The 17,670-nt window shown below is 43.1% G+C and overlaps 1 protein-coding gene across 3 annotated transcripts in view; it reads right to left on the bottom strand.

The window, feature by feature from the left end:
- RCAN2 (regulator of calcineurin 2) overlaps positions 1-17,670 on the bottom strand; it is a 230,062-nt gene that overhangs the window by 75,389 nt on the left and 137,003 nt on the right. Inside the window, exon 1 of one of the 3 annotated variants that reach the window (XM_073224389.1) lies at positions 12,558-12,855. The exons of the other annotated variants lie outside the window; for them this stretch is intronic. Coding sequence (XP_073080490.1) covers positions 12,558-12,644 — 87 coding nt within the window. The 5' untranslated portion in view covers positions 12,645-12,855. Of the gene's footprint in view, positions 1-12,557; positions 12,856-17,670 lie in introns of those variants that run through there. 3 annotated transcript variants of the gene reach the window in all.

Here is a 17,670-nt window from a genome sequence, read left to right as displayed (position 1 = left end):
TGAAGTCTCAAGTCACTTATTTAAATGGTACATTTGTCACCTGCACTAGAAGTTGCTACTTCTCTCTCAGTATCCACATTCCCCTTCTACTGACTATAATAGAATCCTGATGTTTAGCTGGGTACAGGGCCACCAGGACCAGGGTGACAGTCTCAGCCTCACTTGCATCCAGATGAGTTCACGTGCCCATGTTTGTCCAGCTGAACCTGAGAAGAAGTGATGTGTGCAACTTTGGGAGCCTGCTCTGGCTGGCAGAGATGCTCCCCTTCCTCCCCTCCCTCCATTCTGCTGCCTACAAGTCCAGCGTTAAACTCAAGCACCATTAATTCATTCCCTCCAACTAACTTTATCCAGCTTCTACTAAACGTTGACTATGGAGGAAGACCGTGGGCATGATGGCAACAGCTAGCTACAAGGAACGACATCAAGCTCTTCTTTTTCTTTGTGTATGCTAAACGCAGGGAATTCTAGCCCCTGTTCTTTTATGTTGGCAATAGTATTGAGGGTTTATTTTTTGGCATGTATATTTGCTCTCAGGAGGGGCCCAGAATATTCGAGGTCCATCATTTCACATCAGTGAATTTCTATTTCCAATTTGTTGTTAGAAGTCTGGTAGAAATCTGAAAGATTTCTATAGAAACAATAACAATATTGTTAGAAATCTGAAGAGGCATTAGGGAAGACTTTTTGGATAAAGGATATCTATCTGTGATTGTAAATCTGTCTCACAAGTGTGATTGTTTGCTCACTGAGTAAGTGACTTCCCCAGGGCAGGAATCGTTTGGAGTCCTGGTTTTAAACTTCCGGCCCTAGAAGGCAATCAATACATGCCGCAGAATGGCACTCACTTCCTGAAGATCCTAGGTATAGCCCTAACATATATGCCCTCCCCTCCCAAAGAAAACAATCCTGGAATGGCAACTAAATAGTATCACCAAGATTGCTGCTCTTCTATTTTGACTTCTTTCCTTTTTCAGAAGAAAAGACTGAGAAACAACAAAAGATAATTACCATCAATCAAGGATGCTGGGACCCTGCAGCTGAACCAGCAGGCCTGCATCTTGTCCGGTAGGAATGCAGCAGCCCCCACCTCTCTCCTCACCTGTGCAGCATCAGCCTTCACACCGCCATAGCCACAGTTCAGCCAGAAAGGACTTTCTGTCAGACCAGGCGTAAGGGTCACTCTGCTTAAAATGCTTCCCATGGCCCAATCTGACTGGGCTTAAACAGAAGGTCCTACTCCTTCATAATGTGGGCCTGGCCTCTGTATAGTCTTTCATCCACCAGGACTTAACTTCCCAGAGGTCCCCACACACCCTGACGTTGCTTTGGTGCAGGCCCCGCCCTCTCCCAATGACACCCTCTCCTACGTCTGTCTTTCCTTCACCTATCACACACGTACTGAACTATGAAGCTGAAACTCAAGAATAACCTCCTTAAGGAAGCCTTTCCTCATTGTCCCACCTCTTACAGGTTTCCAAGTGTACAGGGCTTACCCAAACCATAACATTTTCTAAAGGCCACGCACCTATCTACTACCTTCCCTCCTCATCAGCCTATGGACTCCTGCGGGTGGGAGGTGTGCCTCCATTCCTGGATGCTCAAGTACTGAAGCATGCTTACCACCTAGCATGTGCTCCATGATCGCTGGCAAATGTGGAATGGACGGATGAGCCATCATCCGAGATGTCTCATGGATGCTGTACATAGGCCCCCATGATAATGTATTTATCACCTACATCCCAGCAGCCCTTCACCTAAATCTGTATTTTTTATCTTTTTACATATGTGGAAAGTCATGCATAAGAGGTGGCATGAACTCAGGTCTTTTTGCCTCCACAAACCAATGGGCTTGTTACTAAACCATTATATCAAGGTGATTCTTGGTTCCATCTCCAAGGACTAGGAAATAAGAATGTGAAGTAAAAACAAACCGACTTTAATCTATTGATTGGGTACATACTTGGGGGCACATTTCCAACCCAAGTTTCTCATTGAGCAAATACTTCCCACCTGTACCAAAGGGGCGGCATGAGCAGCATTCAGTCTTCTGAGGCGTTAGTAAATGTTGATTGTTGTGAATAATATGCTCAGTGTTATTTAAGTACAGAATATTATTTTGCTGAGCACTATAAAGTATGGAGCACTTTCTTATAAAGTGAGAACATAAAACAAACTATCCATACCCCTCTCATGAATGATTCAGATCTACTGCTTATTCATTCAGGCAATGAAGAGTAGCACTTTAGTTTTAATTTTTTAAAGGTATCCCAGCAATATTTACCAGTTTTATGATACACGTTAATAAGCAGTCAGAGGTAAGTATGCATGGCAGAATACAGAGTTTTTAAAGCAAGATGCCTAATAAGCAAAAGAAAAATTGAACTCAGGTTGGGTAATTAATCTAATTTCTATCTATCTCTGCAGTTTTAAAATAGAAGTGAGAATAAAGGTCAGTACTGCAAGTATTGCAACTGTAGTCAGCATTACTGCTGGGAAACCAGTCTACAACTTCTTTGAAAATTCCTGCTCAGAGAGAAGTGTTTAGATTTTGAAGAAATGAGTTCTGAGCTCAACTTCTCTCTACCTTAGTGGGCATTGTACCATAAACCTCTGTATTCCGCCATATACTGTTCTGTCTGAACACTTCCTAAACCTTGCCTCAGGTCTGGAAACCTAGACTATCCCTTTCAAAGAAGGTGGTCTGACTGCAGCCCAAGGGTACTGAGAGCTGGAGCCTCTGATGCCTTTGGTAGCACACATTTCCTTGACGTCACTACAGGGCAGTCTCTAGGAACACAGCAGTGGACAAAGGGAAAAGCCCCAGCTTGCGTGAAGCTTGCATTGGGTGGGGGGAAGGGAGTCAGACAATGAGCTGATAAACAAACCCATAGTAGGTCACCCTGTGATTGTGCTGTGATAGAAAACAAGCAGGGTGAGAGGGGGACAGTGTTCAGTGGGCTGAGCTGTTTTAGATTTGGGGGTCCAGGGAATGGCTCTGTAGGTGAAGAGCAAGCCAGGTAGACTCAGGAGGAAGAACATGCGGACTAGAGGGTGTAGCAAACACAAGTTAATGGGGGTACTTGGCGTGCATGAGGGACCAGGTAGTTAAAGCCCAGGGAGAGGAAGAAATATGCAGAGGAGATGAGACAGCAAGGCAGCTGGGGCAGGTCTGATGGGCCTTGAGGGCCACAGCAGGCAAAGGCTTTATTCTAAGTGAGCTGGGGGCTGCTAAGCCTCTGAATTTTGGCTTGGTGGGGATGAGGGCTGCTTGCCCTTCCACGAACCTAGTCAACATCACCAACTGCCTTGTGGCTTCATTCTCCCGACCCCTGAGTGGCTGCACGGTGAGGAACCTTCCAGTTTATCCAGACCCCTCGTTTCCTGCTGCCTCCTGCTATCAAGGGGGCTCTCCCCCAGGGACACCTGGAAGAGATGAGAGAAGTCACAAACAGGGGGAGAGACACAGCTGACCTACTGCAGCATCCCTGCCGTCTGTCTGGGCCTCTGGGTCCTCACCCCCTTGCTGGCCAGACGCTTCCCACTCTGGTGCTGTGGCCTCATACTGTCTCTGAGGTAGGTCATGGCTGCCCCATGTAAAGACGAGTTGAGAACTTCAGGGGAAGAGCTTGATATAATTAGGGACAGTAAGGTCAAGTGGCCAGGCAAGAACACTCCAAAGTCTATATAAGAGGTCTACTAATATTAAAAAGGATGGTGGCAATTATGACGATGAAGGCTGGTGTTACTCATGCATGTTCTGTCTGCCAGTCCACTGTGTTGTTGTTTTTTATATAATCAAATGCATTTAATTCTTATCAACCTATGAGGTAGACTATTATTTTCTTCCTTTTGTAGTTGAGGAAACTGGGGCAGAGAGATAAGGCTCCTTGCTTGAGGTCACATGATCAGTAATCGGTCAAATAGAGAACTGTGGTCAGGATGTCTGACTTGGAGGCCAGGCTTGCTTTCCTCTCACCTGGCCCCTGTCAGCACAGGCGACCTCTTTAGAGGTAGAAACAGCACCGTCCTTTTTGGGAAACATGGAGCTGCTGGAGTAAGGGCCAGCACTGCATAGCGGTAGAGCACAGGCGTCTGCGTCCAATAGGGCTGTTAGTCTCTGCGTCTCCCAAGTCTACTGTGAAGCCTTAAACATGGAAAGCACTCAATACATATTTGATGAATGAAGGACTTGATGAATGAATAAAAGTGCTTTGTAGAGTGCCTGACAAAGGGTAAGTGCTCAATATATTTTTGCTAATATGAAGTTTTCTCATTGCTTATGTTTCCTGTTCTAGGAAAAATGGCCCGAGATGATTTTCTTATTTAATACCTAAATGCACAGTGAAGTCACAGAAGATGAAATCAATTCTATTAGATACCATTGATGTGGTTTATAATAATACACCAAGAGATCTTGTGTCTTCTCGTGAACAAAATCCTATTCCAAGCTCCCCTTTATGGACTGTGTGATCTTGTTTACCCTTGTTTACCCTAGCTGAGTTTTTTATAATTTGAAAAGCACTGCTTTTTTTTTCTTATCGCTTTTTAACTTATTATTGTAGTTAACACTTTCATCTCTACCGCTTCATAATTCTTCAGAGATCGCCCCCCAATCCAGTTAATGGGAAGTGTTTAGAGACAGCAGGAAGGAGGTCTTTGGTGAGCCCCTGGGTATTCTACCAGACCTTTTCTTTCTTCCTAACTAGATGGCTTTATTTGATTTTGAAACAAATTTTAAAATGAAGTCCAAAAACCAATGCTATGTCTAGAATTGTCACAATGTTAGATTTACTGAGAAAAGTAAAATGATTTCAACTATGCAAAACTTATTGTTTATGCAAAAGTACTACTCCCACCTCTGGTAAGAAATAGAAGACAAAATAGTGTTTTGAACATTAGAGGAAATATATGAATTCAATGTTATATCCTCATATTTACATTCCCCTCCCCCATGACTGATTAGTATCCTGTCAATTAATCCTTAGAGATATTTTAGTATTGGAAAGAGTGAAGCAAACTACAGTTTGAGTCCCAGTTCCGCCAATTAATAGCTGTGTGATCTTTCGCAAAAATTTAACTTCTCTTATCAGAAAACTGTTTATAATGGGGCAGAAAAATAGATGCCACAGTAGTTGTGATGAGGAGTACCTGGGGTGTGCCATGTGCCTGGCTCTCAGAAGTATTTAGTGAGTGGGAGGAACTGTCAGAATTTTCTAAATTGCCCATCTTAATAGCATATAATATTGATCCCCAATGATGAATGTCTCTGGGGGTTTACATTTGTCATCATGTGGGATGGCTTTAATGCTGAACTTAGTAAATGGCTCTACAAAATCAGACCTTTGAGGCACAACCTGAACACGGCTCACCTGTTGCTGTAGAAGCCCCAGAGATGGGGAAAAGGTATCTCAGAACTAAGCCACAAACTATCCTATTGTTGGGACAAGTAGAATATTAAGGAAGATGCTATTTTGGAGAACAGAAGCTAGTCTGTGGTCCCATTCAACAGGGGAGGAAATATTTGCTGAAGTCCTGTTTCTGGAAGCTGAATGGCCAAGATGTTTTTGAAAGACTTTTTAAAAAAAACATTCTTAATTCAGAGCGGGTATATTAGATTCTGGAGAGATCAATTGTGCTACCAGACTGTAAGGACATAAATATCCCTTTGGTGTATGAACAATAAAAAGAAAAGGCTTGAGTTTCCTAGTGTGTATCCCCTGGCACCTCCCAAGAATTATTTAACAATTTTTTAGGCTTCTGTTGAACTTCTTTTCGCCAGGAAATTTCTCTGGCTCTTAATCCCCTGTCATGGTTAAGAGCACCCAGTTTCTAACAGCTAGTTAGATTGGCTAGCCAGAAAACAACTTCCATAATCATGGAAGGAAAAAAAATAAGTATATGTAGTATGTACATGCAATACATTTTCACATTCATGTGGGTGCATTTTTTCCAGTATACATGTTTCCCCAAAAGAGGAATATGAAAGCACATATAGAGAATATTTTCTAGGGAGGGTCTAACTTGGATATTTTATTCTCAAATACTTTTAAGATAAATTCTCCATTCTAGATGGAGTAGAAAGGATTTAACTTTTTACCTGCTTGAAATCCTTATTAAATGATCTCTCAATTTTTTTTTTAAGTAGTGTATTGGTATCAGCTTAGATTTAGAGCTGGGAAGGGATACATTCCCTTTACATAAAGAAATTCCAGGCCGGGCAAGGTTGAGAGTTTATGGCCTCCCTGGAAAGCTGAGCTACTCACCACAAAGTCACAATGCCTGTTAAGCTTACAACCTAAACACATCAAGTATCATAAGTATTTTAGATACCATTTTCTTTCTTATTTATCAATTCTAAGCTTCATCAGAAAGTACTAAAACATGCTATTCTGAATTACTGATAGTTGTACTGAAACAATCACTAAGGATTCAAATGGTACTCCCTGAGGTTTACATAAAAGTGTATTTCTTTAGGAGAAAAAAATGAAGATGCTGTTTTGTTGTTTTTTTAATAAATCTGACACTCAGTTTAGAAGCAGCAGCTGTCAGTATCTCAGCTAACTTTCTGACATTTAAAAGACTCTTTAAACAGATAAGCAAGTTTTCAGTTGACTTTCCTGCTTAGCAATGTCATTAGTTGAATACTGTACTGTGCCTTTCCCTAACATGACAGGGGGCTGAGAAATCTGCCTGTCAACTTCCTCAGGGAGCATCTGTCATGTGCATAAAATCATTTTTTCCTTCTCTAGGACAGGTGTTGGGTACTTTCTTCAGAGGCAAGAAAATATTCAGGACTGCACGTTTAAGAATGTTAAGTTTCTTCAAGGACTTTTTAGGGTTAATTCCTAACATTCAGTTTTGCATTTATTTTCAAAAAGGCCCAGTCCACTGTATTAGCAGAGGAAGAGCACATTTTCATTTTGCTAGACAGTTAGAATCTGCAATGGACTTGCCACTCCAGCCCACTGCCCGTCCTCCACACACACTGCCTTTGGTTTTCAGAACTGGAGGTGGTCTGGAGATGTGTAACCAATATGATTTAGTATTACTGCCATTGAATAAAGAATGAGAGTTGCTGTTAACATTTTGGTGACTCAAAGTCACCATGCATATCTCTAAAGGGTTTCCATTTTTGTGAATTCAATCAGAAAATTCAAGCTAGGCAAAGTTACTGAGGGAACACAGTGGCTTGTGAAGATTCTGAAAGAGCTTTAGAGTTTGGCAGAGCCAGAGGGCACAGTTGCTATCAGATCCTCTCCCCTGCATTTGCAAAAAGCATGAGAAACAGCATGAAGCTTGACCAGCATTCTGGACAAATACAAGTTTCTCTTCCAAGGCAGCGCCCAACACCCAACACCCAACACACACATAGTGGCTTCGTCACTTGCTTCTCCTCAGAGCGCTGTGTATCGCCAACTCTGCTCTATCCTTCCCTCCTGCGATTCCCACCAAACAAAGCAAGTCATTTGAAATCCCCAGTGGTTCAAATGACAAAGACATTTCATTGTACTAAGTGGCCACGATGTGCTAGGTTTTTCCTTACAGCTCACACAACAGCATGACACAGACTATGAGTCAGTCATATCATACTACTGAGTGAAAAGGTGAACAAAATACACAAAGCATTGACAATTGTTCTCAGCATGATTAGTGCATCCAGAAAGGTTTAGAGACTTGCCCAGGGTTACATGGATTGGAAGGATATTGGGAAATTCTTAAAAGCACGGGAGAAAAAGCAGGATTTAGGAGTCACCTTAAAAAGGTCCTAGAGAACCCCTGAGATTCCAAGCATAGGAAGAATTATTAGGCTGAGAACAAATATCTACTTACACTTCTTCTTCCCTAAGAGAACCAACAGGCTTAAAATGGAGCATGAGGGAATTTGCTTAAGCACAATTTTTAAAAAGGAGCATCCTTAAAAATATATAAATTATGGCATAGTGACAGTCTCAGTAGGTCCCTGAAATAATGAGTGATTGACTGAATGAATGATGTTAATTGGTGAAATGGGGGTCTGGGTAAGGACACATCATCTAAGATGCCCTCTCCTTGCATCTACTATTCCCTCTACTGGAATGCTTTTCCTTCAGATCTATACACTGCTCTCCACTAACTTTAAATGACATTGGAAGAGGACTTTTAGTAAACTGTCACGTCTCCAGAAATGCTCCACTGGTGATCCATTCAAACATGGCCAATGGGGAAAGACAAATATAGGTGGAAGTCCATTTGCCTGATTTCCCCCTCTTTTTGGTAATATTGATCTGGCATCTTTGGCAAAATTTAGGAAATTGGGGCCAGAAAGTCCCCCAGTGCAACTCCTCCTTTGACAATTCATCCCTTCACTCTGCTCCATGTTTCTTCATGGCCCTTATCACTACCTGAAACTGCAGTATACATTTATTTGTTTACTGTTCACTGTCTGCTCCCACATCAGAATGTACACTCCATGAGGGCAGGGATGTCTATCTGTCTGTCCATCTCCCAATGCCTATAGCATTGCCTCTTAAGTGTTAAGTGCACCACCCATATGTTTTTGATTGAATGAACAAATCTCTAGCTTCAAGGGTCTTTGAAACGTCTGTTCATCTTGTAAGACTTGCCATGGGCAGACAGGAGCTTTGTGAGTCCTGTGTCTCCTCTACAGATGCCCTGGGACATGAATCAGGAGCCCTCCCGCCCAGAGACGAGGCACCCCTTTTCTGTATAGGAAACTCCCATTGCATAGAAGGGAAAGCTCCAAGCTTGGCTCTCCCCTGGAGGAGGGGGGACACTGCTACACAGTCTCTGCAGCTCTGAGAAGGCTACCCCTAGTGGCCAGCAGTGGAGTGGAGTGTTTCCTATCAGCTCAGAACCATGTGCAAGAACTGTGGATGTGATGAACTGCTCAAAAGTGTTGAGTGGGTCTCAACAAGGACAGCCCAGAGGCATTACTTCTAAAACTTCATACCACCAGTCTTCATCTGGGAGATACTGATCAAAGTGTTTAAGCAGAGGTTATCCTAGGTGATTCTTGACTGACCTCACCTGTACCTACTGGTGTGTAGAAGAGACAAGACATGACTTCATAGGATAATCACTGACTTTATAGGATAAACACTGAATTAATAGGACCTGGGCTCCATTCAAACCAGTCAAGTTAGAAGTTCTGGGCATGGGGCTTGGGCATCGTCAATATTTATAAAAGCTCTCCAGGGGATACCGATGTGCAATCAGGTTTAAAAACCACTGCAGGAAGTGGAATATAAATTTCATTACCCATCTTTGGATTCCTTTCATTTCCCCGAGAGTTTGGCTTCCTATGGAGGGAGAAGACTACTTTTAGAAATATGGGAATATTGGAGAAAATCAACCATGCACGCTCACACATGCATTCTACAATTCATCACACCATTTTCATTTTATGGAGGGCCTCAGAGTTCTTCATCTTTCAGAGCATTCTTCTGCCATAAAACAGGCAGTGAAGTACACAACACCACCAGCGGAATTTCTGGAAAAGGCAAAAATGATGGAACTCTATTTGCCTGATCGCCTCCTCATCTTGCTCTACCAGCTTTGGCAAAATTTAGGAAATTGGAGCCTGACGGGCCCCAATGCAACCAGCTGAGATCCACCGTTGAGAAGATGCTTTCTAATTTGGGATAAGACACTGGATTTGCATAGGGCTCCACCCTCTTCAAATAAACCCCTGCTTTTGGGAAGAGGGCCTGCCGGTTGGCAAACAAATGTGATTGCTCCTCCTTGAGGGTTTCACCTAGAAAGGAAGGGTCTGTAAAAAGGAAAAAAAGCCTGAGATCAAGCAACTGGCTGCAGGCAGTGGAGACAAACCCTCACCAGGGGCCTCCCTTTTCTCTGACAGTAAATATTAAAACACTTTGAAGAAAGGAATGCCTGGCTCCACTGTGTATCTGAAATTGGTAATTAATGAATCTACCTTTGGAGAAACTTTGGTGCCAGCATTTTATATCTGAATTTCTCTTCATAAAAATAAGCAATGCTCAAAAAAAAAAAAAAGCAATGCTCACTTTGGAACAAGGAGCACATAGGTTTTCTCAATGAACCTCTTTGGCCCCCCTTTATTTGTTCATTTTCCCTCTCCTTAATAAACACAGCACAGATCTTTGCTTGATGAGAATGTCACTGTTTTGCATTAAATGATTAGATGTCTGAAAGGAAGGGCAGCGTTGTCTAAGCTGTAGGCTGAGTGTGTGCGTGTGAGGGTCTGTGTTGGGGGATGGGAGGGAAAACACTCTGTGTCCTGGATCATCACTGCAAACCCAGCTGGAGTCAGGCCATTCCAGCAACCTGGAAAGAGTAACCTCTCACCCTCGGAGAAAGTCCAATGAGATGACAATGATGATGACAGGGACAGCTAACATTTATTGAACGCTAAATAGGTGCGAGGCATTTGTATAATTTTCCTTAATCCTCCTATCAAACCAGTGGGGTAGGTTACTATTATTATCTGCACATTACAGATGAGAAAATGAAGGCAGAGAAAGATTAGATAACTTGTTCCAAAGAAATAAATCCATTGTGATTCAGAGCTATTTAGCCCTAAGAATATATAATGCATCTTTCTGGTGGGCATCTTCTTAGAAACCTCCATAAATTTCTGATGAACAGTGTCAGGTGCTTTATAATCCAGCCCTGACTCACCCCATCCCTGTTTTCCCTCTAGTCTCTCACAGAAATCCTACTGCAGCCAAATGCATTGATTCATTTGGCTGCAAAATGGAATGCTTTCCCCAGTCCCCAGACCTTCCCTCTTTCTGTATCCAGATCTACCTGTCTTCAGGTTCAAGTACCACTTTCTCTATGAATCCACCCCAACCACTCAGTACATCAGCTGTAAGACGTTTCTCCTTAACTCCACAATACACTCTGTCTTGAAGAAATATTGGGCAAGTGTTCCGTGTGTGTTTCTTTTTTGCCTATATCACAGATACATACAACATATAAGTATATTTTAAACTACTTCCTGTACAAGCACAATGCCTGGCAGATAGCGGATCCCTAGTAGACATGTTCTCACTATTGTTTCTTGGACCAAAAAAGTTCAGATTATTTTATGATGTTCACAGGGCAAGCGTGTCATCAACAGACAGCTATTAAGGACAGAAGGAACTCTGAAGTTTTACCTTGCCTACAAATAATTCTGTTCCAGCAGTTGCTGGAAGATATCTCTACTCCAGTTACCCACATTGGACTGTAAATTGGTTTTAAACTGGAGGGGTTTTGATGCCTGCTCTCCCTTTTGGAGTGCTTATGGCAGGCGTGACCAGCAGGACTGCGTGTCTCTGTACACGTGCTTCCCTTCCAGACACATCCTTAGGCAGCACAGAACCATTACATTCTAATTTTCTGAACCTCAGTATGACAGGTGGTCTACACTTCCCGAGTTCGGGCATAGAATCGGTAAACACGGAGCCACACATTTAAAGTATATGCAGGAACAAGACACCAGATTCCTGAATCCATTTCACAGTGTTCAAAACTATCATCTTGAATGGCAAAGCCATGTGTTAAGCTAGTGGCACATAAATCTCCACCTGGGAAGCACCAGGGTGTCACCTGCACACAACGATAAAGCATTCTGGGTCTTCCTTTAAGTGAAGACTGAGGTGAGGGTGGAAAATGATTATGCAGTGCGATTTCCCCTTTTCTCTCCATCACACAGGGAGAGCAACTGTCCTTTCTGTGTGCGTGTGTGAACTGTTTAAATAAGAAGGTTCTGCTAGTTCTTATTTTAAATATGAGACAGAACTGAAAATTTCCATTTTACAAGCAAGGCATCTACTTCAGAACATAAAACCAAATTGAAAAAGCAAAGGGAGTGCATGTTATCAAGTCACGTTTACCCATGACAATTAAAGGATTGCTGCAGACCATCTGTGAGGACCAGCGCCCTGGAATACTACATCTTCAGAAGCAGCATTTATTTATGCCTGAACTTTCTTTACAGACAACTGCTCAGGGAAAATGATTTGCTTCCTTGGCCTGACAAAGAAAATTTTGGCAGCTGCTTCCCAACTTTGATTTTCAGAGAGCTAGAGATTGAAACAACCATCTGTAGGAACAGCTTTTGTGCGATTTGAAGACTGTATCACGGCATATTTAACTCACATGCCACAAAGGGGTGATTGTCTTTCTATAAGGGTGTCCTGGGGGTGGTATTTATTATGTGTGCTTTATTCATTTGCTCATTGATTTAAAACCCCTCTCAACATTTAGGACTGGCAAATTCTCCTTATTGACACAGATATGAGGTTATGAAAACATGTCTGCTGTGAAAGGTATGACTGGGAATCACCTAATAGAAAAGGCAAAAAAAAAATATAAGACAATGGGAGACCTTATCACATTCAAAATTAATGGGCTGGTCCCACTTCTAACTTATTCTAATTAATATAGCCATGCACTCACCACAAGCATTCCTCGCGCAGACCGTGAGCTGAAAACTATTAAGCAAGTCTTGTTTCCTTAAGCAAAAAAAGCTCTGCCAAGCAGCTCCAGTAAGAGCAACAATGAAAAATAAGATTGCAGGTGCATACCTTAACCTCCTGATTGGTAAAGACCTCGACATCCACCGCACAGGCAACCAGAGTGGAAACATCACAGTCCATGCTAGGGGCTGGCATTCCCCCTCCTGAATTTTCAATGAAGAGTTAGGCAGCCCCTGAGTTGTGAGTGACCGGAAGAGCCTCCAGGTGGACACTGTCGTGGCCGCCCGGCACTGCCTGGCCCTGGGGACGGCCGGAGCTCGGCACCTGGAGCCCGCCGCGTCTGAGGCAGCACGGCAGAGCACCGAACAGCCCGGCTCTCTCATGGCAATGACATCACCACAAAGACTGACACAAGCTGAAGCTATTTTTTTTTTTTCCAAGCCTTTTATCTCTAGGCAGTGCAGTGGAGCAAATTGAACATGATTATGTGCTAAATCTGAACTCAGACTAAATCAATTCAGGCAGCGTTAGCTAGGAACTGAGTCATAGATGTTGTGGCAGCCGACTGCTTATGTTTGCAGAAAGCAGGGGCCAGACTGACACCAGAGGCTTGGCTTTGTGGAGGGTAAATAATTCTGCACATGAGCCTCCTGAGGTTAAGGGGTGACAATTTTCTGCCTCAGAGATGAGCAGGAAGTTGAGGCATTTTACAAATTGCTTGGCTTCTGTTAATTGTTCTGTGCTGCTCTGAGGAGCCACCCATGTTCTGGGCATCCTAATGCATCCCAGGCATGGGCTGAATAGAAATCTGTCCTTGGAGCCACTAAAGAGCTGGTCATCAGTCATGTAGGCAGCCTGGTAAGAAGAGATAATTAGAGGTTTGTGAAATTCTATTTGAAGCACATAAGTGCAGACCAGTACCTCTCAAAGAACCCTTGCAGGCTCAGGATTTCAGTCTGTCTCCAAGGTCATTCTAACCAAAAGCGGCCTGTGGAAAGGAGTTAAAGCAGACATCTCCTGTGGGGACAGATGGCAGAGTCTAATGGACAAATGCACTGATGTGGGTCATTGTCAGAGCCTGAGGGCTCTATTTCGCCTGAGACTTGGAACACATCGATTGATTTTTCATTCCCTTTTCCTGGTTGTGAGTCCCTGAAGGGCAGGGCCATAGACAATTCACCTTTATATCTTAAGCCTATAGCAGGGTGCCTGGCAAGGGAAGGCAGTAATTGTTTAATGAACGAAGCAACCGAACAGGAATAGCCCTCTTTCACAGTAAGAGTGGGCAAGGGGAAAAATATCAGATTAGTTTAATTTTATCATTAGTTATTAAAATCCCAGTGGAACTCACTAACGTGCTAGCAGGGGCTGTCCCTATAAGGAATGCAGCTGCAGTGTCAGAGGATATCAGAGCATCATGATTCGCAACAGTGCCTTTCTAACGGTGCCTTTCTAACACAGGATTGGACAAAGTGTCCCAATTTTGCATGCAGATGAGAAAGGTGACATTTCAGACTGAAGTTTCATGTTTGCTGCTCATTGGACTACATTTGAACCTAATGTTTCCCTTCAACAAGATGTTTCCCATGCTAAATGAAATCAGCCCACAAATACAAATATTTACACTGGTAAGATTGTGTGTGTTTCTCCCTTGCTGGGTCTTCCAGAGCACAGTCGTATATGCCAATAAGTCAACTAATAAATACTGAGGGATGACTAAGTACAAAACTGCATCAGATGCTCTTAAAATGATGGATAAGCAAAATTCACTAGCCTCAAGGGGCATAAAATCTAGAGGAAATAAAACAGAGAGACTAACACCTGTACCACGAGGCAGTGTGATGGTAGCCAAGGAAGTACAGACATAGCACTGGGTGGGAGACCTAGAGACAGAGCAATGGATAATGACAGGAGCTGATGCAGACCAGCATCAAGGAGAAAAACACAGCTCCTGCTCTGATCTTGAAACATGGGTAAGGCTTTGGCAGAGAAGAGGGAAGAGGACCGTTTCAGATTGGGGCAGCAGACTAGACTCTCCAGAGGAAAGAAAGAATATGGTGTTTGGGGGTCAAGTCACATTGAAGGTTAAATGTGACTGGAACAAGGGGTAGACAAGGGAGCAAGAACCAAATGACTCAGAGCCTTTAGGGCCCCTTCGTGTCTACCTGGGCAACCATGGAACACCAGGCACAGTTTTTAAATAAGTAAATGGGGTCTATATACACACAAATACAGTTAAAATGTGAAGTATATACAAAGATGAATACGATTTTGAATACCACTGGCATCTGTTCAAGAGGCCAAAGCAATTTCTATTTTTTCATATGCCATGGCATATGGTAAAATTTACTTTTTTAAGGTTTCACACTAGTGGACTTGGTGAGTATTTAACAATCAGCTCTCTGAAAAGTGAAGCCCAGTGTGTGGTATTTGCGGGTTTCCGTGGTGTCAATATTCTTACCATGGCTGATTTCAAGCAACCAGTATGAAGTCACTTGAATGCAAAGTCGGGAAGCAATGCCCATAACTTGTTCACACCAGCTGCTGGACCTACTTCAGCGCACCATTGTTTCACAGTCATGAAAATGTTCATGTGATTCTAAGTCAAGTCCAGCGTGCATGTCCCCTTCAGTCAAGAACTTCGGGGCAGTAGTACCACATATAGTGTGCACTGGGATATGGGCATTATTTCATGCTTTCTATGTAGGAAAGAGCTATACAGGACACACACGGGTTCTTTCAAGACAAAAACACCACACAAAATTGTGGAATAACTAGTTTTTCCGATGCATCCTCAGTTTCTTCTTTCTGATTTGTTTCTGCCCTGGAAATTCCTTCCTGTACCCCAGAATCTATTAACTTAATGCTTTCCTCTTTTAAAATATCTTTTCAAGGAAGCAACTTTCAATTTCTTTATATTAGCATGAATAGACTGGTAACTCATAGTATTATCCATCACAGAGGAATCTGCATTTTAACAGGGTACTGAATTTTGAGTAAACCATGTTTTTAGAGGGGAAGTATAGGCATTGAGGGCTTATGGTGATTCTGAAATAAAATAACTGTTTTTTCAATAGGTTGGCCCAACAAATTAGATATACAAGACAATTCAATTGCCTATGCAGAACAGTCATTTTCTTATAGACCAGAGCCCCTAGGGGGATTCCCTTTTAAAATAGTGTCCTGTTTCTCTAGAGAGAATATATTTTTTATAGCTAGGGGATGACTGGAAGCCCTGGAGGTGTCTGGGGCATGTACCCAGGAGGATGGTTACAAGGCTCCTTCCCACTCTCCAGCTTCATCTCATTCCATTTCCCCCTTTGTTTTTCCACGTCCCAGAGTCACAGGTCTTGACATTCCAAAAAGAATAATGCCAAGCTCTTTCTCACCTCAGGGCCTTTGCACTTGTTATCACCTTTGTCTGAAAATATCCAGATCAATTCATGGTCCTTCTTACCATCTAGCTCTCAGCTCAGATATCATCCCCTTGGAGGCACCCTCCCTGATCACCTAGAATAAAATACGTGTGCATGCGTGATGCGTGCACACACACACACACACACACACACACACACACACAGAATCAATTACTATGCTGGCATCTTCATTTTGATTATGTTCACAGCACTTTCCACTATCTGTAGCTGCTCTGTTCATCTATATTTTTTTCTTGTTTGTTGTTTCCCCAACTAGAATTTAATCTCCACAAAAGCAGAGGTTTTTGTCTTTTCTGTTCCCTACTGTATTCTCAGGGACCAGAAGAGTGCCTGACACTTAGGAGAAACTCTAATAAGTGCCTGAAATATGAGTGGATAAGTGAATGAATGAATCTGAAAAGGCCAGCAGAAAGACTCAAAATAATAGCAGTGCCTCCTGATCTAGGAGTTTCAGGAAGGTCCCTGCAGGAGGATCCATGGGCATATGAGTTCAGTAATCAACCCCATTCCTAACAGCTGAAACCTGGCACAGCTCCTCTCAGGGGCACTAGCATTCAACCAAACCATTGCTCTTCCAATAACTGACCACATTAAGGAAGTAGACACAACCTGGTGCAGACCCCTCAGACAGAGAACTCTTCCAAGACCCTCAAGCCAAGCAGTTCTCTAAAAGAATTAACACCGAGCTGATGCACTCACCTCCAAGTGGGCAGGAGATGTGCACCTGTCAGTCCCAGAGGCAGCGGCCAAATCTCTTTGGCTAATGAGTAAAGATGCTCTGATTACAAAGGGTTGTCAAAGGCCTTGCTCCTTCTAGGCATCTTTCTGGATCACTTAATTTTGTTTTTAAGGTTTATTACAGAAAACCAAACATATTCAGAAGAAGAGAGAATACAATAAGGAGACTTCATGTACCCGCCAACTTGCGGGCCAATCTTGCTTCCTCTCTGCCGGTGGGTCTCAGGGTGTGGTCTCCAGACCAACAGTTCCAGCATCACCTGGGAACTTGGTAGAAAGGCAAATACTTGGGCCTCTCCCAAGGCTGCGTCAGCATGTCCAGAGGTGGGGCTGGTGTCTGTGTTATAACAAGCCCTCCCCATGGCCTGACGCGAGCTCAAATCTGAGGCTCATTGCTCCATGACCCCCTCACTCTGACATTCATTCCAGGTTATTTTGAAGCAGATGTCCGACATGATATCATCACGTCTGTAAATATTTCAATATATATCTCCAGAAGACAAGGGCTCCTCTTTCAAAATCAAAATAACAAATTATCACACGATGCAAAGTGCAAGAATAATTCCTCGGTATCATTAAATATCCCACCAATGTCACATTTCTCCAGTCGTGCTAGCAGTGTCCTCTCTCCTCCCATGCTCTCCCTGTCCCCTTCCAGTCCCACCCTTCTGTCCCTTTCCTTCCCTCTTTCCACCTCTTAAGTTTGTTGATCCAAACTGGGACCTGAACTACCATGTCTGTCCTTTTAATCTGTGGAGTCCTCCTCCCTCTCTCTCTCTCTTTCCCCGCCTTCTTTGCAGTTTGTTGTTCATAATAAAACCATGTGATTTATCCTCTAGAGTTTCCTCCAGTCCTTATTTGCTGGATGAACTCCACATAGTGTCATTTAACGAGATTCTGTTGCCTGTATGTCCTGTTAGTCAGACACACAGATTTCATAGTTCCGACTGTGGCAAGACTCCTTCTTCGATGGTGTGCTGTGCTTCCATCAGGGAGCATGCAGTGCCAGCCTGCGTCTCTTTTGTGGTATTAGCTGCCTTCTTGCT

This window comes from Manis javanica, chromosome 16 (assembly GCF_040802235.1).
Source record: "Manis javanica isolate MJ-LG chromosome 16, MJ_LKY, whole genome shotgun sequence".
Classification (NCBI taxonomy): Eukaryota; Metazoa; Chordata; class Mammalia; order Pholidota; family Manidae; genus Manis; species Manis javanica.
The sequence above is the reverse complement of the archived record's forward strand: the minus strand, read 5'-3'. Positions and strand labels throughout refer to the sequence as shown.